Source organism: Orcinus orca, chromosome X (assembly GCF_937001465.1).
Source record: "Orcinus orca chromosome X, mOrcOrc1.1, whole genome shotgun sequence".
Lineage (NCBI taxonomy): Eukaryota > Metazoa > Chordata > Mammalia > Artiodactyla > Delphinidae > Orcinus > Orcinus orca.
Window position 1 is genome coordinate 13,082,263 of NC_064580.1, and position 23,979 is coordinate 13,106,241.

The window sequence follows — 23,979 nt, forward strand, 5'->3', positions numbered from 1 at the left end:
ATTTAAAAGGCAAAAAGTTCCCTACACCTCTGCCCAGTGTGATATGGCTCCTCCAAAGGGAACTTTAACTCACAAAAAGTAGACATTCCAGAGTTTCAGTAAGTCTTCAAGCAAATTCTCTTCCGGCCATAGACTACGGGTGTAGAAAATAATCTTATCTGAACAGGCGTGTGCGCAGAGGTTACCACGGAGGCAAAGGTGAAGGGAGGCGCGCTCCCTGCCTTCCCAGGGCTGGCTGGGTTGACTGTGTCCTGATCTCTGCCTCATCTTTGAGTCCAGGAAAAATAAACCAGTGGCCATGGAGAATAGCACTCACTGGGCTCAAAAGGAAACCCATTCTACTTTCACAAAAGAATTATACTTTATTTCCAGGTAAAACAATATTCAAAGCAAAAAGTGGCCAAGTCTTTATTATATTCAATGGCTAAGATTTCTACTACTTCTGCCTAGGAGACGAACAATGCCCTTGGAGAACATGTAGATATGTTCTGACTGTGTAGATAAATAATAAAAGCTGATTTGCTTGATTCCCATCTTTAGAGTGGTGTAGCCTATGTCAGGAGGGAAGCTGGCTGGGCCTGACCATGGTTTATTCAACGCCAAGCAGAGTTTCTTAGTCTCCCTTTCTTCCACTCCTACCATAGTGGGCCCATCATACTCTGCGGCCATGCCCCTTAGTGACTGTGTGGCTGCTTCCTGATCAGGTGATAGATAGGATGCAAATATCTTCTTTTTAATGCATGACCCTGGCATAGCCAGAGGGAAAATGAGTGCGGTGTCTCAGAGCAGTGACTTTTTGCCTAGAGCTTGAGAGTGAAAGACCTACAAGCACACTTCTTCAGCTCTGTCGAAATTAAGGTGAGTAAAGTTAATTGCCTTCAGATTATCAATAAACAAAGAAAGATAGTAATGATTGGGCATCTGACTGCTAATAAGCACGTAATTTCACAAAGCAAAGAACATAAGGAGGTTGGTCTCTTGTGGCCGACTGCTCAGCATTGCTTTTCATTACTAGACCTGATACCAGACAGAGGGTTGAAGCAACAGTCTTAGTAGAACCAGAAAATGAATGCATTTATTTTCCAGAAATACCTTAACTTTTAATGTTTTATGCAGTTTTGGAAGAAAAAGCAAGAGTGTTTTTAGTTTATGAAGCACCAATTCTTTCAGTTCTTTTAAATCTCTTTTGACAGCTTTTGAAAATGTTTTATGCTCAGAAACAGTGAAAATTATACCCAAGTCCTTTATGCTAAAGATCTGATCATGTTCAGGGACTGTGGTGTCATTTACAACAATATCAGAGTCTCACAGTGGTTTGGATAATTTGATCCAACAATGGGCCACATTAGTGGAGAGAAATTTCAGCTGATCAGTTACTTCAGACACGATGAACTGTCTGGAGTTCAGATTGTTTAAAGTTGGGTGATATTCAATTCAATTCAACAGATGTCCCTAGAATATTTAAGGAAAAAGGAGAATTTTGACATGGTGGTCTGGAAGGTAGTGTGAAGATGGTGAATTTATGATCCAAAGTGGGAGATGAGTACACTGCATAAAATGCTATAAAAATATCAACGTATTTAAACACGTCAAAGCCAAGGCAGTAAGAAGAAAGTGCAGAAATGTGTGTGTTTAAGAGCCTGCTTCAGGGCTTCCCTGGTGGCGCAGTGGTTGGGAGTCCGCCTGCCGATGCAGGGGACACGGGTTCGTGTCCCAGTCTGGGAAGATCCCATATGCCGCGGAGCGACTGGGCCCGTGAGCCATGGCCGCTGAGCCTGCGCGTCCGGAGCCTGTGCTCCGCAATGGGAGAGGCCACAACAGTGAGAGGCCCGTGTACCGCAAAAAAAAAAAAAAAAAAAAGAGCCTGCTTCATTGCATTTTCCTCTATACTGTTAAATCTAATTTAAAAAAACTATTTGTATTATCCGTTAATGAGAAATAGTTGAATAAAAATTATGAAAGCTAAAAGACAACCTAGCTAGATGCTGCCAACATTCATTCTAATCATTTTATTTTATTTAGGACGACAATATGAACACAGAATCCATTCTAGAAGAACTCCTTCTCAAAAGGTCACAGCAAAAGAAGAAAATGTCACCCAATAATTACAAAGAGCGGCTTTTTGTTTTGACCAAAACAAACCTCTCCTACTATGAATATGACAAAATGGTGAGACCCTATTTATTTCATTGTTTTTAATGCTACTTATTTTTCTCAAGTCTCCACAAAGTGCTTAATATAAGGAAACATCAGGTTTCTTAGCAAACACAGTAAAAATCAACTTGTACTCATCACATTGTCTTTTCTTAGCCAAGTTATAATTAATTCAAGATAAAGCATTTTCAAACATTGCTTAACTTTACTAAGGCAAATTGTAACTTTAGAACAGTGGTTCTCAACTGAGGGTGATTGTGCCCTCCAAAGGATACTTGGCAATGGCTGGGGACATTTTTGGTCGTCATCACTGCGGGAGGGGGGCAGTTTGCTACTGGCATCGAGTGGGTGGAGGCCAGGAATGCAGCTAAACATCCTACAGTGCCCAGGCTGGCTCCACCACAAAGAATCATCTGGCCCCGAATAGTGCTGAAGGTGAGAAACCCTGTCTTAACAAATGCTGAAAATAAGACTATTTCTGTGCAGCTGAGAATTCTATCACAGTAGAAATACTGAAATACTGTCATAAAATTGAAACAAGATGAAGATGCTTAATTTTCCTGAATAGATTAACCATATGGCAGGTGATCTGAAATGTGTTTCAAGATTAACAAAAAAAATTAAGTGCTGCTTGAAGACTTGCTCTTGGAGGAGTTTATGTCCACACTCGAAAAATATATTCTCTCATCATTAGACTTTGACTATTATGGAATAATTGGAGTGATTCTCACGTGCCCATCTCATCTCCCAATCTCCCTCCTAAGTGTAACGTTAACTTGATTCTGTTCTTTGTGCACCACTGTATATCACGTGAGGCATCTTATATTTTCCTTTTAATTCAGAAAAGAGGCAGCAGAAAAGGATCAATTGAGATTAAGAAAATCAGATGTGTGGAGAAAGTAAATCTTGAGGAGCAGACCCCCGTGGAGAGACAGTACCCATTTCAGGTAAGGGGAGGGATAACATTCCATCGGATGGATGACTCTCCTTTTAATATTTGCTATTATGAACTCAGTATTGGGGGGGATAAAGATGTTGCTAAATGATTCATTAAGACGATGGCAGGTGCTTATATCTGTGTAACCATAGAGAGCATTCTCAACCTCTCTCTGAATCTGGAACATCCCCAGATGGGATTGGGGCCGTTTGCTAAAATTCTATCCACCAACCTGCCTTCCCTGGTGGGAGAGAAAGATAGATGAGTGTGTAGGCCTTAGTGGTCTGACTTGCCTTGGGGTCTGATGATCTCTTTCATCAAACATTGCGCAGCATTTCCAATATGCTACAAGGTACTAGGCACACTACCCCTGTCCCCAAGGCATTTACAGAGCATTATGATGCAGGGAGGTGAGTGTTAAGACGAAGGCGGCAGCGTAGCCATGGTGTCCCAGAACGGAGAAGCTGCACTTCTCACTCCCAGAGGTCAGGGAGGTTTCCTGTTGGAGGTGACACTCAGGTCGGTAAGGACAATGGGAGTTTAGCCCAGCAAAAACAGGAAGGGCAGCGAAACCAAAGAAACAGCAGATGTCATGACCCTGGTAGGTGAAACAGTGTGGCATGTTTGGAGAAATCCGGGTGGTGCTCAGAATTAAGGAGCCCCATGAAAGAGTGAGAGACGAGCCTGGAGAGGTAGCCAGGGCCATATCACAAATGGCTTTGCATAGCACGCTAAGGAGTTTGAATTTTACCCTGAAGTATTTCAAACACTGGTCTCCTACGGAGAGGGTGCCTACAGTACCCCATGGAAGTGACTCGATCTAACACCTGCCCCACTTTTATTATATCAAGAAAACTTATCTTTCTGCTCTAGAGACAGACAGACTGTTCTTCCAATGGTCAGACTACCCTGTGCTACTATGAGGGAACAGTGGCCAAAAAATGAAATAAAATAAAATAATCCAGTCAGTGAACAGTCCATAGTTCCCACTTAAAAAAAAAGAACATTGCCCAATTGGGAAAAACCGGAGGATAGTGTGCTCATGGAAGATGCTTCAAATGAGTATCACCATGGCATGGAATACTCAAAAGAACATGAGCTTTGGAACGCCAGAGCTCCCAGCCCCATTGCTTATATTTGCGTAACCATAGACAACCTTCTCAACCTCTCTCTGAGTTTGTTTCTTCATTTGCAAAGTGGGCATAATCATATATTTTTATAGACTTGAAAGGGAATTAAAATGTTAAATTATCTAGGAAAGAGCCCAGAAACTAGTTGGTATTTAATAAATGGTCTGTATTGTTTACCCACAAAAGCTGAATAAACTAGAGAAGGATCTGGGCAAGACACTGGAATGTTCAAACATTTCACCAAGTATCATAAGGAATAGAAAATGACTTATACTGGGGATTCCCAGGGTGGGACATGACCCAAGGGAGTAAAGTAACAGGGAGACATATTTTCACTCAATATAAGCATGAACCATAAAATGCTCAGAATGAGTGGAAATTGGCAAGGATGGCATAGCAAAAGTAAAGGACATTCTATCCCTGAACATATTTTCAAGGATAGAGCAGATAAACATTTTCCAGTGGGCTATAAATACAGTCATGCACTGGGTTGGTGGATAGACCAGAACACTTCTAAGACACCTGTAATGTCTAACATTTTATACTTTTATAATTCTCCATGGTCCAGGGCATTCCTGCTGAGGCCTCAATGTTCACTGCTGTCAGATGCATCATTGCTGTGATTTTCCAAAGCGTAGAGGTGTCTGGGATAATATAAACTGAGGGGTGGAGGATAAAAATAACTAGATTTAAAAAATCTAATTCCAGAGCTAATGTGTATTATATAGGCAAACTCAGTGTTTCTCTTGGATAACAAAAATTTGTAGTTGTACCAGAGTGAACTATAACACAATTATATCTAAATGCACCAAATCTTTTCCTTTCCAGATTGTCTATAAAGATGGGCTTCTCTATGTGTATGCATCAAATGAAGAGAGCCGAAGTCAGTGGTTGAAAGCATTACAAAAAGGTAATTTTTTTAAAATGTCATCAAAGGGAGTCTCTGACTGAGCTCTTTTGAGGCTTAGTGGAGGAAAGATATGGCAATAAAAGGGCCTAGCACCAATAGAGAAATCTGTTGATTTTCCTACCAACCTCAGAGAATGTGCTGCACTCATCCTTGTTTTGCATTCGCTTTGTTACCTAGAGGAAGCCTGGGCATCGTGTTCCCTTTCCTGCCCAGCACACACCTGGCTATTGTGCCTTCCCCACAGCTAGGAGGAAGCCAGACCACCTGCTCTCCACCCACTGTGCTTGCCTTTATCAGAGCAAAGTCTAGATCCTCATGGGGCTCTCTCTTGGGTCCCGTAGCTACTGTACTTTGGGTATTTACAGAAAATTATGTCTAATACTTACTAATACTTATCATTTGCCAGCTACTGTGTCAAGTAGTTGGAAACATTTTCTTAGGTAATCCTCTCGACAACCCCACGGCAAGGGGTAATAATACTATTCTCCATTTTTCAGATAAGTGAAATTACACAGACATGGCAAACGTCACATATCTAATTATGGAGAACACATAATTCAATTACCCAAACCCAACTTTTAAACAGTACAGTATAAATGCCAGGCAAAACTGGGAATTTCATGAAACATTTATTTAGTGATTCTTAGGCTGCCCTGCTAACAACCTTTGACAGAAGAGAGAAAATTATTACTAATTTGGCACTATGATGTTTCTCCCTATGATATTTTTATTTTAAAGGTGGGTAATGGTATGAGGACAATATTTAACTCAAACGAGTGACTCTGTTGGTGGAATTTCAGATATTAAGCTCCCAGATGGGGGAAGATTTTACTTCATTTAAGTTTTAGATTCGGGCTCTTCTCACTACCCTTCAAATTACACCACTTAGACAACCACCTCCTCTACTTCAATGCAAATACATCCTTTTTCACTCATAGGGCTTAGTTTTCCCTTTGTATGAAAGGGTTTAGCAACCTATTCTGTAGGAGAATCAAGTGGTCCAGGTAAGAGAAAAGCCTCCCTCTACCTGCCGCCAGCTTGTTGACGTAAGAAGGGCATCCTTCTTAGAGTCACACAAATCTGCGAACAAGTGCTGCTTTGCTGTGTCATCTATAAAACCATCTAACGTCTCTGGGTCTCAGTTTCCTGACCTGTAAAATGGGAGATTAGATTTCTTTATTCCTAGAGCATTCACGAGCCAGCAATGAATGACTCATAAATACATTGAAGAGTCCGACACACAAACATGAACCACTGTGTTATAGCGGGGCCTCCGGGAGGAGCTCTAAGATGCTGCTTCCCATTCAGTCTCCTTTGGGGGGATTTGCCAGGGGCAGTTGCTATGGAGACACCCCCTGTGTGCAGCTATTTGTCACGCACTAGGGTTCTGTGTGGGTCTTTCTGGAACTATGTATGGTAGGCAGGTTTGGGTAGGCCCTGGGCAGCTCATGTAAAGGCTTATAGAACATAAAAGGAAAGCAGAGAGAGAAGCAGAAGTGAACCTCTTAGCCCCTCATAAGCTGCAGAGAGACCCTATCACTAAGGCTGCCATATGCATAGTAAGCCATTTGTATCATTTAATAATGCTTTGGGATGCAGGTAAAAAGACACCAAACAGTTGCTGAAACAGATACATGTTTGTTCCTCTTCCATGGCCAGAGGTAAGCAAACCTAGGGCTGGTGCAGCAGCTCAATGAAGTCAGTAGGAACCCTGGCTCCTTCTAGATACTGCTCTGCCACCCTTAAGAGGTTCCCAGAAAGGCTCTGAGCTTTCCCAGAAGCCCCTCTGCAAACTTTTGCTCGTGTCTCGTTGGCCAGAACTGTGTCTCATGGCCATCTCTGTGTGCAAAGGAAGCTGGAACACAGGATCTGGCTTTTCCAGCCTCTGTGCTGGAAGACAGCAAGAGAGAAGGTGAGTGAGATCAGCTACCATGGCTCTGAATTCAGCTGACCCGATGTGAATAAACTGTATCCTTCTTTCCAAAAATCAAAACTGTAGGGGGTTTGGCAGGGAAGCTGGCATCTGGGCATTGGAATATAGTAGAAAAAGCCTGGGCCCGAGTCTCAAATACGCTATTGACTAGATTTGTGAACTTGAGCAAGTTGTCTCTGCACCTCAGTTTACTTGACTCTGTAAGAGTCATGATAACAGTAATAGCTCTCCCCAAGGTTGTTGAGTAGGTTCAATGAGATAGTGTGAGGGAAAATATGCAAATGTAAAGTCCTATACACATAATCAATATATGAGTTCCTCTTATTGTCATTATTAGATGGTAGGAGTGTTGCAATGTGGACTTTTGGACTTGGCTGGAAAACAATTAGTTCCCCAGGAAACCAAATCCATGTAATAGAAAATAATAGGAATCCTGGTACATGGAGACCAGGAGCTTATAGAGCAGGAAGGCAAGAAATGTGCCCAAGGAACTGCAATGGCCATTTGGGACCAAGGTCAGAAACTAGTGTTTTGTAATCTTTACTTCTTTTGCTTTTTGTGACTTTTGTAATAATTTCCCATTAATATTTGGTAAAGTTTTTTTATGCCAGAATTTTCAGCTAAGCTGATCTGGGTTAAACTAAGGGAATGATATCATTAAAGCCCACTGTTCACTGAGCACCTGCTCTGAGCCAAACACTGTGCTGGATGCTTTACACACATTGGCTCATCTCCTCCCAAGGACCCAGCAAAGTAGATATTATTATCCCCAAACACTTCCTTGAGTCATGGTTGTAAAGAAGGGGTTTTTTTTGTTTGTTTTTTTGGTTTTTGTTTTGTTCTGTTTTTTACTTTATATTCAAGTTTATTACTCCATTTGGAAAATCTACTGTACAGGGACAAACCCATTGGATTAAGCAGAGTTTTGCTAAAAGCAAAAGACTATCAACTCTTTGGAATATTCCTGATTCCAGCCCAGAGTCGGGCCACAGGACTTTGATCCCAGGAGTTCTCCTGGGATCAAAATAAGGAATCCTCAAGATGAATACAAAATCAAGAAGGAAAGAGTTTAAGTCACACGGAGAACCAGCCCTCCCTACCCGGAGAATCTTCTTGAACTGTTCTCTACTAAGACCTTGTAGGCTTCTATGCTGCATTTCGAGAGAGGTGAATTTGTTGTAGACACAGTATTATACTCCAATATTAGAATTTCGTTTCTTTGGATTCAACATTGCCCTAGTCCCATGGTTTTTTTAAATATGCACATATTTCTAGAAAAGTAGCCCCATAAACCGTTTATTCCTTAATGGAAACAGGTCAAAAGTCACGGAAGACCAAGAAGGGATGAGGAACTGTTCTAGCTCAGGAAGAACTAGATAACTAAATGCCATGTGTGTTTCTAGACTGGATCCTCGATCAGAAAAAGTGAATGATTACAAAGGGTATTATTGGAATAACTGGAAAAGTTTTGAATACAAAATATATATTAAGTAATAGTATGGTATCAGTGTTAAATTTCTTGAATTTGATAATTGTATTACGGTTATGTAAGGAAATGTCCTTGTTAACAGAAGTTACACGCTCAAGTAGTGATGGATGACATTATTTAGGTCATGATTATCTGTGACTTACTCTCAAATGGTTAAGCAAAATATAATAATGATAAAAAATTTTAATAATAATAATAATGTGTATGTACAGAGAGAAAATGAGATGAAACAAACAAACAGTTAAAAGCTGGTGACTGTGTGAAGGGTATATGGACATTCACTGCACTATTCTTGCAACTTTTCTGCACATTTGAAATGTTTCAAAATAAAAAGCAGAAGCGAGAGGAGTATACGTTTATTGGAAACTTCTTTTCTTCTTGCTACAATCTAGTCCTACTCTAAAATCCTAACACCAAGCTGATGCATATATGTAGTTTCTAGCAGTATTTTTTAAAGACTGATAGAAGTTACTGTGTTGTTCTTACTAAAACATGATTAGACTTTTCTTTTTGGCTTTGTAACTTCTGAGGGAAAGACTTACATCCTTTGGGAACCATTTGCCCTTAGGCTGGTTGCTAGCAAAATGAGGTTTTCATTGTTTTCTGATAACAGCACTTACTGAATGTGTTTCTTCTCTTGGGCCAACGTTTACTCATGCTGTGCTTTCTTCCTGCCTGCTCCCCAGAGATAAGGGGCAACCCCCATCTGCTGATCAAGTACCACAGTGGGTTCTTCGTGTACGGGAAGTTCCTGTGCTGCCAGCAGAGCTGCAAAGCGGCCCCAGGATGTACTCTCTGGGAAGCATGTAATGTGACCCCTCTGTTGGGCTGGACCCTGGGTGGACGATGCCCTTTAGGCAAACCTGGCAAATGCCAGACAGCTGCCAGTTCAGGAAAACAAGATGTGCCAGATTGGTCAGCATCATGAATATCCAGCTTCGAACATGATATCTAGCAAATGAAATCTAATTCCAGGGTCAACTGAGTCATGTTCCTTAAAATAATAACAATATGAACATCTGCCATTCATTCATGTCATGAGAAATATTTTTAAACGGAAATCATAAATCAAGCAAGGAGCTGTTTATTTCCCCCCAAAATTCTTCCTGGTTGAAGATAAACTCCAGATGGGCAGAACGTGGTGAACATATCACCATGGTGCACAAACTAACATCATAAACTTAAAAAACCAACATTCTTTTCAAAAATATGTCCAAGGATAAAATTTAAGTAACACTTTTAATCACCATATATACCAAAATGATGGATGGCCAAGTTTTCAAAGATATATTTAACGTGGTTTGCCATTCTGTACATGTTTGCTGATTTCTTAATAACATCACAGAAAGTAGTGTAGGGTTTGCTTTACGTGCAATCGGATTCTACCCAGAGTTTTATTCCCAGGGAAATCTGCCTGACACTTTATCCAGGGACAGAAAGCCCACTGAGTGGCTTTGAAGGGCTAATGGAGGGAAAGAATTATGCTGTTTTTTGCTTGTGCCCTACGGGGTCCTACTGTATCACCAGGATACTTACATGAAGCAGTCATATATTTTAGAAGTTTATCATTGTTTAACAACATGAAGTTGTTGATAAATAAGAAGGAGAACTTATTTTGGTAACAGTTTTACCAGCCTGGACAAACTATGCTTGGACTATAATGACTTTAAAGAATTAAATGAGATCAGCTGCATGATAACAACTTCAAGAACTGTAAAACAAGGATGTGAAATATTATTCAAATTCACCCTACAATAGTATTGACCCCCGACAATCGTGTTAATGTTACTATGGGTAATTTTACAACAAAATCAGTGACTAGGGCTTCCCTGGTGGCGCAGCGGTTGAGAGTCCGCCTGCCGATGCAGGGGACGCGGGTTCGTGCCCCGGTCCGGGAAGACCCCACATGCCGCGGAGCGGCTGGGCCCGTGAGCCATGGCCACTGAGCCTGCGCGTCCGGAGCCTGTGCTCCGCAACGGGAGAGGCCACAGCAGTGAGAGGCCCGTGTACCACACACACACACAAAAAAAATCAGTGACTAAATATTCATTGTATTTCCCATCTCAATTAAACTATACAATGAATATTTATTCATCTTAATTAGATCACATTGCCCTTTATACTGATGAATTGTAATGATTTAATGCACTATACAGAACGGACTGTGCATGGATCTTCCCTCCAGTGTGAAGGGCCAGAGAGTAATGTCTCCTTACAGCATTAATCATTTACCCCAGTGATTCTGTCTATGGTCAGCATTATTACTCAGCAGGCCAGATTCCAGCTCTGACTCTGCCCTAACTCCCTGGTAAAGAGCAGGAAAACAGGCCAGAGAGAGCACTGCCTTGGGATTATCCTCCTGGGCCCTGTCTGGGTGGCACCTGCCACGTGTCCTGGGTGCCAAAGGCTCTCTGCCAGCCTCTGAAGAAAACTACAGAACGTAGTAGAGGTGTCATGGCTTGCAGACAGCTGTGATATTGTCTGTCTGCCTAAGTGTCACTTCTTCCCTCGGCATCCTCCTCTGCTGAGCTACAAGGCAGCCCGCAGGCACATCTACTAGGAAGGGAACAGTTGGGCATCTTTGCTTCCTTCTGTTTCCAAAATGTCATGGACCATCCTCTGTCCAAGGTATATATGGCCTATAAATAAGTTGACCATACACCCCAATTTGCTTGGGACAATCCATCCTGCAGCTGGGGACCTGGCATAGTTATTAAAAGCCTACCCATCACTGTCAGAAAGGTTCCAGCTGAGTCAATAAACCATATGGTGACCCCACTTATAAGACATACAATGGCTTCACCCTCACAACCTGGATGTCTATCTACAGGTGTGAGTAGAAAGAAAAACCAGCAAGTATCCTAACAACGGGGTGGTGGGGGGAAGCATAGGATAAGTTTGTTCACTTATAAATCAGCTATTTCTATGCATCCTGTATGAGCTGATCAAAGAAGAATCAGACATGGATTCTGAATCCCAGGCTCGTAGATACTACCCAATGAGATTAGATATCTGTTACTCAGAGACGAGGTAGAAACGTGGCATAAAGTAACAGTTTATAGAATTTAGAGGACCTTGAATTTCTTATCCACTTGGGAAGATACTGATAATCAATGGTGAAGTGGTATCTGAGTTGGGTATTATACAGGAAAGCAACAGAATCACTCCAGATGTTCTAAGTTCATGTAGTCTGGAGTATTGCTCACACAATCTAGTTCACTCTTTTGATTCATAACATTGGGTGTTTTGCTTTGTTTTAGTTAAAGTTTTTTCTGCTATTACTTGGTTTTACTCTTCAGATGCTGATCTGCACATTGAACCCAAAGAAGAAAAACACAGAGTTCCCATCTTCCCAGACAGAGTGGTAAGTCAACATTTCAATTTTTTTCATAGTCAAGATATATTAAATAAACCAAGAGTTGCCAAATTCAAGACTGGAATACATGGGCTTCATTCAGAATGCCCAGCAAAGAGAGAGAAGACGTGACCTATCGCCAACAGCCATGGCAGTAGCAAATAATAAATTCAAACAAAGAACCATTTTACCATTTTATGGTTTTTTGCATTTAACGACTGGGCCTTTTTCTAACCTGTAAACGCAAAAAATGACGTATGTGGGAGAAGCCCTTAAGATGGCATCGCATATGACAGGCAGCTATATTGGCTGACATTCCTCCCCCACCACCAGCATGGCTAAGTCTGCCTCGTGTACGTATCCTGGCAAAGGAATGGGACCCCATAGGGCACAAGCAGAATATAATTCTTTCCCTCCATTATCCCTTCAGAGCCACTTGGTGGGCTTTCTTCTCTGTCCCTGAGGTATGTCATTACCTCAGATGACATAAAATTTCCCAATTACTAGTAGTCATGAGAACAGCCTCTAAAGTGATCCATCCAATGTTATAATCCCATGACTCGAAACGTCATTTCAAGTTAAAACATCCCCCCCTTCCCTTAGCTCAAGTCTGCATTCAGAGGGCAGCCTGCTTTGGGGGAGAGGTCAGGGAGAGGCTGAGATTTCTGCCGCTTTCAGGATTGAGGCCCAGGAAGAGAGGGTATAATGAAAAAGAGACAGTCATACGTGGCCACTCCCATCATGATTTGGTAGTGGTGGCTTCTGGGTGAGACAGTTTTCCAATGCTGATTCTTTATCATACAGGACACTTTCGTGGATTTCCCCCTGGGGTGGAGTTTTACGACAGAGCAAATGTCTTGACCCTTAGCTCTTCCGGTTTCTAGCCCTCAAACTTTCTACTGGGTCCATTCACTCATCTAGGGCAGAGTTCCTTTCAAGGTGGCTCCCAGCCAACCCTCACTCAAGGGTGGAGTTGGCCTGCAGGAAAACAAACAAAACCTTGATTGCTCTGCTTAGTAAAACTGTACATGGCTCGCGCTCCCTGCTTTTAGGCTTCCCCGGTAGGTGTCAGCCTCCTCAAATGCCAGGAGACACATAAAATGGCCTCCCTGTGGTTTTCTGGAAGCTCACCTGAAAGTAAGGGAGCATCTCCATCCACCCATCAGCTCTGTGGTGTCTTGGGTACTTATTTTCACCTACACACATTCACACGTACTTACTTCTCTCTTTCTATCTAAGTTAAAACCATATAACTTTTGTAAACCAACATGAAGGACAAAAAGAAATCCATTATTGTCATAGGTTGAATTTTTGTCTCCCCAGATTCATGTCCACCCAAAACCTCAGAATGTGACCTCATTTGTAAAGAGGGTCTTTGCAGATATAATTAGTTAAGGATCAAGATGAGATCATACTGGATTAGGATAGATCATACATTCAATGACTGATGTCCTTATAAGATGAGGGGACACGGAGAGATACACAGAGAAGGAGGCCATTTAAAGACCTAAGCAGAGATTGGACTTATGCCGCCACAAGCCAAGAATGCCTAGAACTACCAGAAGCTGGAAGAGGCAAGCAAAGATCCTCCCCCACAGCCTTTAAGTGAAAACTTCATTTTGGACTTTTGACCTCCAGAGCTGTGAGAGAATAAATTTCTGTTGTCTTCAACCACCAGATGTGTAGTAATTTGTTATGGCAGCCCTAGGAAACTGATGGAATTTTTAAGGTTTGGGAGTTTTAGTCTGTTATCAGTGATATTGCTTTTTTTGGTTTGGATACATGCTCCAGCCCTGAAGCTTGAAAATTACGGCTCTGTAAAACACCTAAGAGCAATGTCCAGAATAAGCGAAGGTCAATTAGTGGTTACCTAGGGGCAGGATGGGAACGGGGACTAACTACAAATGGGCCCGAGAGATCTTACAGGGGTGATGGAAAGATGCTAAGACTGGATTGTGGTGATGACTGCTCAACCTGATAAATTTACTAAAAATCACTGAATTCTACACTTACAAAGGGTGAATTTTATAGTATGTGGTATGTAAATTATACGCTAATAAAGTTTATTTTAAACAAATCTAAGAGCAGAGGATAATTTAGGAGCCCAAAACCATGGCATCTAGTCTCTGGCAAGTAATTCCCTCCCCCTCCCTCCCCCGTTTCTCCCTTCCCCATTCTTCCTTCCCCCTCCCTCCCGCCCTCCTCCCTTCCTCCCCTGTCTCCCCTCCCTTCCTCCCTCCCCTCCTTCCTCCCTCCCTGCTCCCTTCCTTCCCTCCTCCCTCCCTCCCCCTCCCCCACGCTCCTTCTCCTTCCCTCCCCTTCCTTCCTCCCTCCCCCCCTTCCCTCCTCCCTTCCTTCCGATTTTTTAAAATTTAAGAGCTAATGTACTTTGGTTGTTAGTCCCCAGTTCATGCATCTGCGCCTCACTGTGATGCACTAAAATCTCTTATCCCCCAAAGTTGAAGGTCCCTCGAGCAGTTCCTGTTCTCAAGATGGATGAACCATCTTCAAGTACCGCTCTAGCTCAGTACGACAGCGACTCCAAGAAAAACTGTGGCTCCCAGTCAAACGTCAACACGTGGTTTATGCCCAGAGAAGACTGCCCTGACTGGTGGCAAGTAAGAGGACTGAAAAGGTAAACCCCAGCTTCCAGTCTGGCTGTGCGGCGCACAGAGTGGACGCTGCCCCACTGCCTTGGAGCTGAGCCTCAACTCGGTCCACACAGGCCTCAGCTGACATAGAGATGCCCTCCGAGAAAATGGTCGGTGCCTGAGCCGGAAGCCTGGGTAGCGGTGGCCCTGCTGAGACTCAGTGGCACAGACTTTCCATTTAGATGATCATATCTAATGATCTAAGTAATACTTGAGCATTTTATTCCCTTTCCTTTCTCTCCCCTCCACCTCCAAATAACCCCATGTTCCAGAACACCAAATCTTTCAACTATATCCTCTGTCTGAGAGAGCTTCGAGTGGGTTACTTTTTAATGCACTTCGGCATCACTGGCCAAATGACTAGTCGATCGAGTGAGGCCATGGCTGCCTTCTCAGGATGTACACCTTCGCCCACACAGTCTTCTTTGCCAGTTCCTCTTTTCACTTAACATCTGGGACATTTTTCCCATTTGAATACATGAGAACATACTAAATTTTTAATTTTTTAAAGTTTTAATTGTGGTAAAACGTCATGTAAAATTTACCACCTTAGTCATTTTGCAGTGTACAGTTCAGTGGTGCCCATTACATTCCCAGTGCTGTGCAACCTGCCTGATTACTTTGAATGTCTGTATAGTATTCCCCCATGTGGATAAACCTAAGCGATGCACAATTGATGGATACTCTCCACGTGCTCTTAAAAACCACAAAAAGGCTAAATAAATCGCTTAGCATTTTTTTTTCACTTAGCATTTTTAAATGAGCGTTTTCTTATGAAGAACTGAAGGGAAAAAGCTATGTTCGTGAGCAAGGCTGTTTGGGAAGCTGGGGAAGGAGGCATTGCTGTGCTGGGGCTTCTCCAGGCATTCACTGAAGTGTGGTTTTGAGAAAGACCCTGGGCTGTGAAGGCAAACAGGAAGTAGGTCCTACATTCCAAATAACACAGCCTTTGGACTTGGAGAAGTCAGTACTTCCCCATGCTCTGCTTTGCACCCCAAATGAGACAGATAAAATGATGGGTGGCAGAGGATGAAGAGAATCCTGCAGATCCATCTGTGTCCACATGGAGTTAAACGGTTTGGTATTTTCAGGACTTTCCTTTGCAATCATAACAGCAAAGAGGAAAATAACTTATTTTAAAATATATCAGCAACAGAACGCTTGCATACATACAAGAAAATCAGGGCAAACCCAGTCAAGATGATTTATTAATCCAAGTTTTCCTTTGTTTGGGGTTATTATGAGCCATTATTAAAAATTCTCTTTTCTTTAGGCATCCTGTCAAACTACTGCTTTTTAGTGGAGTCCCTGCAAGGATGAAAATGTGAAAATGACTCATTAGCTTCCATTTCCAAACCAAGTGACATATATGGGTCAAACTGTGAAAGCTGAAACATATCTAACAAAACTACTTTTGTCATTTAACATTTATAAACAAACATCAATTTATGAAATGCATCCCTCTTTTTTGTAGCAGTGAAGAGCTGGCATGCAGTAACCAAAGGGAAAGAAATGCTGTAGATCACGGCACCCTAAAGATGTCATGGTAAATCACATTCAGATATTCTTTTACACCCAGGATTTCTTCCTTTGGCAGGAAAACTAACCACATTTGGGATAATTTTGCAACTAGCCTTTACTTTTTAAGGTAAATATAAAACAAATCCAGCTAGTTTGCTTCTCTGAACCCTGCAGGTGGTCTGAGTTGATGGCTTCTGGGTCACGCTGAAATTTCCCACCCATGGTTCATGATATACACTGGTGTTCTCGTGAACACGGACACACCGGGCTCAGGCATCTCTAGCAGGAGGGAAACCAACGTAGAGTTGAGTAACTCTTCTCTGAGAATAGCTCTATGCACAACCAAGATTTTCTCTAGCTTTGTATCACGGCTCTCCCGGAAGCATCCTCATTTATTTCACGAGCCTGCTCTTCTGACAGAGTCCAAGAAATCTACATTCCTGGGGGCCTTCTGTATCAAGGAGCCAATTTCTCATGAAACTGGGCATGAGCTCAACTTTTAAGCAATTCTCTCTTCACTTTGCTGACACCTTCCCAAGTGCAGAAAAGGGAAAGCTAACAGTCCAGATTTTACTCACATGGATGAAAGCAGGGTGGGATCTGATATGGCACTGGGAGGCACCTGGATTATTTCTTGGTGGGTTTTTTTTTTTTTTGTATTCATGTCATTCCCTCTCTTCTTAAGGGGATCCCCTGAGTCAAGTTCATCTGAAGAAGAGGAAAACCTTGATGACTATGAGTGAGTTTTGAAAGTCCTCTGTGTTTCTCTAAAACTAGACATAGATGTTTCTATTGTTTTCTCCCCCTAAGGTTAAAGGCAGATGGTTCAAACTTGCTCAGGAGGCTGTATTTACATGGAGGCACTCATGTGAGGTTCTGGGCCATGTATCTGGAGGATGGGTGACAATGAACTGGGTTGTTGCTAATGAAAGTATTTTTCCCCAGTCTGGATGATCTAAACCAGCTGCACACATTCCTGGGATCTATCACACACCTGGCCTCCTCTTCATTTCGCTTTGACTTCATAGATGCAGCCCATGACATTTCTGCTGATTATTTCTTCCCTGGAGGCTCCTTGCCAGGATGATGTTTGAAGGCTCTTATTAGCGTTGAGTCCAATTGTGAAGTTAGTTATCATGCAGTAATTTTACAAGGTAGCACAACTGAGCCTTGAATATCACAGCATTTATGTTGAGAGATTCCTATTCCTAGAGTGACCTTATCATTGAACATCCAAACTAGGACACTTTAGAAAGAGAAAGAGTGCACTGCTCAATGTTACATCTGGACATCAGGCATAAACTGGACTCCTCTGGGCAAATAAGAACGTGTGATCGCCCCAATTATACTGAGACAGGGTGGTCTTAAGTGGTTGTTAAGGTCCTTTCCAAAATCTAAGACTCTACCATTCGACAACAAATAGGGACAAAATAATCGTCTCCTGGACTTAAAGTCTGGCATTAAGGAGAGGTGGGAGTAATGGCACAGTGCATCTCTCAGACACCTGCTACCCAACAGCGGCCAATTCAGTTGGACACTAGGATAACACATATTTCTAGTTCTGGTTTTGTAGGAGTGCTGTTATTGATTCATTGGCTACGAGCGCAGTGAGAGCATTTACAAAGTACATGTCACTCTTCACCACCTTCTAGTTCCCCTTTAACTGTAGCTTCTTCCCCAACATCTACCCTCTGGAAAGCAACTACTGGAATCATTCAAACTAAGATAAAAATGACTGAGATACAAAATGTAAAACCGACAGCTAGTGGGAAGCAGCCGCATAGCCCAGGGAGATCAGCTCGGTGCTTTGTGACCACCTAGAGGGGTGGGATAGGGAGGGTGAGAGGGAGGGAGACGCAAGAGGGAAGAGATATGGGAACATATGTATACGTATAACTGATTCACTTTGTTATAAAGCAGAAACTAACACACCACTGTAAAGCAACTATACTCCAATAAAGATGTTAAAAAGAAAAATGACTGAGAAATGCTAGCACAAAAATTATTCAAAGATATTTATACTTTAACAGGTGACAAAGACTTAAACCAAAGGGAGAGAACCTCTAATCATGGATTTTAGTCTTTCGCATTTAGATGAATTGGAAGGTTTTCTTTGACTTGGAAAGCCCAGATCTGACCATATAGACAGTCTCTATCTCCATCATTTCTAGATTCCAATGGGGTGTGAGAGGCGTGCATTGGGGAAATGATCAGGAAAGATATGCAGGCCCCACCCCAGAATCATAACTGGGTGGCGGAGACTTAGGAATCTGAGTGTTTAGCAGCTCCTCAAGTGATCCTCTTGAACAGCCAGGTTTGGAAAACCCTGATCTGGGTCAATGCCTCATTTTACAGGTGAGAAACTTAAGTGACAAGTTATGCAATTAAAACCTATTAATTCTCAAAATGGAATTCCTTTCTATTGCAGCTGGTTTGCAGGTAACATCTCCAGGTCACAATCTGAGCAGTTACTGAGACAAAAGGTAAGTAGTCTAGTCTTTAAAATAGCCTCTAAGAATGTCTTTCTATTGTTGGGCGTGGAGGGTAATGAACTGCTCATAGAAATCTTACTGCTAATTATACAGTCAAGACGTCATAGTGTTAATTGCCCACCCTGTGGGTTACCAGGCCCTTCACATCTAGCCACTTCCTCTAAGCCCAGTGCTCTATAATAAACCACTCCAAAATTTAGTGGCTTGAAACAACAAGCTTTATGATTCTTCACCGTTCTGTGAGTCAGCTGGGCCGGCAGTTCTGCAGGTTTTGCTCAGGGCCACTCATGTGGCTGCATTCAGCTGGTGGATTGACTAAGGGTGGGATCAGCTGGGGTAGTCAACCAGGGTGCCATATTCCATCTGCATGTGGCTAACTTGGGCTTCCTCACAGCATGGTCATCTCAAGGCAGTGGCTGAAGAGGCCAAGCCCCACAGTTCAGTGCAAGCAATTACAGAGTCTCAGCTTTTGCCACGTCTGCTAATGTCCCACTGGCCAAAGCAAATCACCTGGGCCAGCCCATAGTCGATGTGGGAGGGGACTACACAGGGCAGGAATATACAGAGAGATGATTTACTGGGGGCCACCTGTACCTCATACTTCAAGCCTGTCACTAAAACCATTAGCACCTAAACCGGAGTACAGCAGATGTAATGGGGAATAAATCTATCGGATTTTGGTACTAATTGGTAATGGACTTTCCAATTGCAAACTCTTTTGACCTACAAAAGTGACACTTTGCTATAGTTCAACCTAATACGACACACACCAATTATTTCTTGGAGGGGCCCTAGTGAGAACGTGGTGGTCACTACCTAACTCGCTATTTCGCCACATGCACAGTTTAATATCCACTTCGCCTAAATCTAAATCTGCTTAGAATCAGCACATTACAAAAGACAAGTTGAGCATAAATTTAATAAATGATTTGTTCTGCATCTTTGGTTTTCTAAAACCTTCCAAGGGCATGATATGGTGATATGTGGTTTTAAATTTTATTTCTGAAAGATGAAAACGTTAGGCTTGCACAAACACAAAACAGGGAAAATGATCAGAGAAGGTTAAAAATTAACTGGGGAGGAAGAGTTGAAGCACACAGGGTAGATCTATAAAGACACTGAGTGAGAGAAGGAGGAAAGCTAAACCAGGGGTCCCTTCTGTGCCAACTGGTGAGTAATCTGTACCATCAATGTCTAAAGTGGATCTAAAAGATCTACTTTCCGACCAACCTACCAGGGCAAATCGTTTTCAAGAATAATGAAAATGTTTTCTGTCCCTTCCACACTCTCCTTCCTATTTAGGGAAAAGAAGGAGCATTTATGGTTAGAAATTCCAGCCAGCCGGGAATGTACACAGTGTCCTTGTTTAGTAAGGCTATGAAGTAAGTATGATGCGGACTTCTTTCATCTTCTTGTGTATGTTCTTTGAATATGCTGGTCATTCAGTCACATTTGGGGATAAAATCCCATCTTTAAGCTCTGGAATTTGGGATCAAAGTATTTCTGTGGAATGTGACCATTCGTAGTTGCCTTCCCCCGCCCCACCCCGTACTATCAAGAGGCTGTTTTCTGGGCGATTCTCTCCTGCCCATCCCAGACCGCAGCAGAGCGCCCAGTGCATGGTGAGCCTTTAACATTGGTTAAAGGCATCCTGCGTCATTCCCCCTTGATTCATCCTAAGCCTGGAAAGAGAAAAATAATAGCAATGGTGCCTCTACACTCTTGGCCCTAGCCACCTGCTGAGCTGAGAAACCTAGCCCGGTGTCTGGTTTTTAGTAAGTCTTTCCAGTGCGAGCAGGAGGTTGAATCAGTGTAGCTGTGTTCCCTGCATGGCTTCTTTCTGGGGTGCTGTCCTGTTGGTGTGGTTAAGAGTTCTGGTGTTAAGCTGCACCTCTCAGTCCAAATCCTGACTCTGCCATTTCAAAACGTTATGACACTAGGCAAGTTTCTTAACTTCTGTGCCTCAACTTCCTCATCTGAAAAGTGGACATAATAACCATTATTATGTTCTATGGATGAAGTGGGTTAATTCACAAATTGGATCAGAACAGTGCCTGACACAGAGCACACACTTAATAAAGTAATAGTAATCACTAGCATTGTTGTTGCTGGGAAACAGTAACTCTACCTGCCCTCCTCCCCCGCATGCTTAGGTATATAAGGCCCCACGGTTACCTCAGGCAAGTCACCCTCACCAACATTAGGGTCCCCCTCCAGAGTCTTACAAGCCACTTTCCCATTGGTTGTTAGCCATTTTGTTCCTTCTAAACATCCTGTGAAGCAAACAGGAAAGCTGTTTTTATTTACACCATTTTACATATGAGAGGACTGAGGTTCAAAGAGAGCTTTTATTTTTTCTTTTTTTAATATCTCTATTGGAGTATAATTGCTTTACAATGGTGTGTTAGTTTCTGCTTTATAACAAAGTGAATCAGCTATACATATACATATATCCCCATATCTCCTCCCTCTTGCGTCTCCCTCCCACCCTCCCTATCCCACCCTCTAGGTGGTCACAAAGCACTGAGCTGATCTCCCTGTGCTATGCGGCTGCTTCCCACTAGCTATTTTACATTTGGTAGAGTATATATGTCCATGCCACTCTCAAAGAGAGCTTATAAAGACCACCCTCAAAACTAATAAATGACAGACTTGAAGCCAGGCCTTCAACAGCCAAGTTCATGTTCCCTCAATCATATCCCTGTATCTATGCTGAAACCACCCAATGTTTTGGAATGAGAATCTGGTCAAATCTCGATTAGGGCCATTTGAAAAAAAAAGTCTATGTGTGCGACCCCTTTTTTAATACTTGGATTGAACGACCTTGAATGACTGAAGGGCCTTGGTGGTTTCTCCATGTGCCCTGCCTTGTGGTGCATATATGTATTTTTTAAATAATTAAGTGATGAAAAAGTTATTTTATTTCGGGAATTTTTTTTACAGCGTACCTACCTCCAATTTGAGATAACAGCATGTACCATAAGCATTCACATGGCATTTTCCAGTGCCAGAAGCCACATCCCCGGTGCACCTCATGTACTAGCTTGCAAACTTGGATGCTGACTAAAGCCAACCCAGTAAGAAGGGGGAGAAGGCTTGGTTCACTGAATATCAAAAGCTCTATGGCTGAATGGAGAACAGTATGGAGGTTCCTTAAAAAACTACAAATAGAACTACCATATGACCCAGCAATCCCACTACTGGGCATATACCCTGAGAAAACCAAAATTCAAAAAGAGTCATGTACCAAAATGTTCATTGCAGCTCTATTTACAACAGCCCGGAGATGGAAACAACCTAAGTGCCTATCATCGGATGATTCCATATATACAATGGAATATTACTCAGCCATAAAAAGAAACGAAATTGAGCTATTTGTAATGAGGTGGATAGACCTAGAGTCTGTCATACAGAGTGAAGTAAGTCAGAAAGAAAAAGACAAATACCGTATGCTAACACATATATATGGAATTTAAGAAAAAAAAAAGTCATGAAGAACCTAGGGGTAAGGCAGGAATAAAGACGCAGACCTCCTAGAGAACGGACTTGAGGTTATGGGGAGGGGGAAGGGTGAGCTGTGACAAGGCGAGAGAGAGTCATGGACTATACACACTACCAAACGTAAGGTAGATAGCTAGTGGGAAGCAGCTGCAAGGCACAGTGATATTGGCTTGGTGCTTTGTGACAGCCTGGAGGGGTGGGATAGGGAGGGTGGGAGGGAGGGAGACGCAAGAGGGAAGATATATGGGAACATATGTATATGTATAACTGATTCACTTTGTTATAAAGCAGAAACTAACACACCACTGTAAAGCAATTATACCCCAATAAAGATGTTAAAAAAAAAAAATTACTGGGAAAGAAAAAAAAAAAAGCTCTATGGCCCTCAGGGCCTCCAGTTTCAGCCAAACCTGATGTCAGAAGTCCTCTTAGTTAAGCTTCTTGACACCAGATTCATTTTTGAAGGTGGCTACATAGAAAAAAAAAATCAGCAAATAGATGAGGAATCAAATGAAAAGAATCCCAATGAAAGACTACAGAAGCCTTCTTTAATGAAACACCATCATTCGGCTGGAGTGAATGTGCTGCTCAGACCAAGAGCCAATGAGCCATATGCAACAAGAAAGCATCCTTTCTCCTTTTTATAACTGTGATTCTAACGAGGCTGACATTACAGCAGCAAGAATATATTAACAGTTTCTTATGTGCCAAGCATAATGCAACTGATATATACATACTCTCATCTGAGCTTTCCAACTGGATGAGGTAGCTAGCCAGCAATAGAAATGCACTCAAAGCCCAGTTCTTGACTGCTACGCTAGACTCTAACATCTAAGACAGGCATATCATTCCTGGTTAGCCTAAATCAACGTGCATCAATTCACCACTATTTTCTACAAGTAGAGCAACAGGAAAAAAAAAAAAAGTTTTACGGGAAAAAGGCACAAGTTCGCATGAGGAATTTAAGGCTATTCCCACCAACTGCAACCTGTACACTCCACTCCCAAAAGAGCTTCCCATCCACAGCCTAATGACCTTTGCCTCCCACCTTTTAATCTCCATTACTATCCTAAAAGAGAATTAATGTTCAGAATAATGATCCTAAAAACTGCAGGGCTCTCAATCACCAAAGGAAGATGCCGGCTTTATACTTACTAAAGGAAGAACGGTACAGAAAGGGGGGATTTTATTATAGATGAATTCTGTATGAGCACAAAGGATCCACTGAGTTCAGAGAGGAGCCCTCTTCCGAACTTATGGATTATCGTGGACACCTCCAGAAACACACTAGATGTCAAGACTCAGAAGCCACCTCTGACTTCCCTTTCTAAACTCTGCAAATGCACATAAAATAATGATTTAACCATTATGTAATCAAGCTTCACTTGTTTATTAAAAACATTCTAACATTCTTTCTTCCTTACTAGTGATAAAAAAGGAACCGTCAAACATTACCATGTGCATACAAATGCCGAGAACAAATTGTACCTGGCAGAAAACTACTGTTTTGATTCCATTCCAAAGCTTATTCACTATCATCAACACAATTCAGCAGGTAACTTGGTTCAGTTTTTCTTTTATGGGTCCTTGTTGATAAATATAAATTTTCTTGGATATTACTGACCCTCCCAATACTCTTTTTTTTAAATTGAAGTATAGTTGATTTACAATGTTTTAGGTGTACAGCAAAGTGATTCAGATATATATAATATATATATATTCTTTTTCAGATTCTTTTCCATTATAGGTTATTACAAGATATTGAGTGTAGTTCTCTGTGCTGTACAGTAGGTCCTTGTTGTTTATCATTTTATATACAGTAGTGTGTGTATCTGTTCATCCCAAACTCCTGATTTATCCCTCCCCCCACTCCTAATACTCTTAATTATATAAGGAATCATGAAAG

General features: G+C 42.1%; 1 protein-coding gene across 3 annotated transcripts in view; it reads left to right on the forward strand.

The window, feature by feature from the left end:
* The window catches only part of BMX (BMX non-receptor tyrosine kinase), a 49,753-nt gene that overhangs the window by 5,780 nt on the left and 19,994 nt on the right, over positions 1–23,979 (forward strand). Inside the window, exons 2-13 of one of the 3 annotated variants that reach the window (XM_033427930.1) lie at positions 805–858; positions 2,023–2,169; positions 2,997–3,101; positions 5,050–5,131; positions 9,240–9,359; positions 11,853–11,917; positions 14,368–14,543; positions 16,037–16,105; positions 16,766–16,819; positions 18,509–18,563; positions 19,875–19,954; positions 23,501–23,628. In XM_033427930.1, coding sequence (XP_033283821.1) covers positions 805–858; positions 2,023–2,169; positions 2,997–3,101; positions 5,050–5,131; positions 9,240–9,359; positions 11,853–11,917; positions 14,368–14,543; positions 16,037–16,105; positions 16,766–16,819; positions 18,509–18,563; positions 19,875–19,954; positions 23,501–23,628 — 1,135 coding nt within the window. Of the gene's footprint in view, positions 1–804; positions 859–2,022; positions 2,170–2,996; positions 3,102–5,049; positions 5,132–9,239; positions 9,360–11,852; positions 11,918–14,367; positions 14,544–16,033; positions 16,106–16,765; positions 16,820–18,508; positions 18,564–19,874; positions 19,955–23,500; positions 23,629–23,979 lie in introns of all 3 variants that reach the window. The other 2 variants (XM_033427929.1, XM_004269658.3) reach the window with 2 other exon arrangements.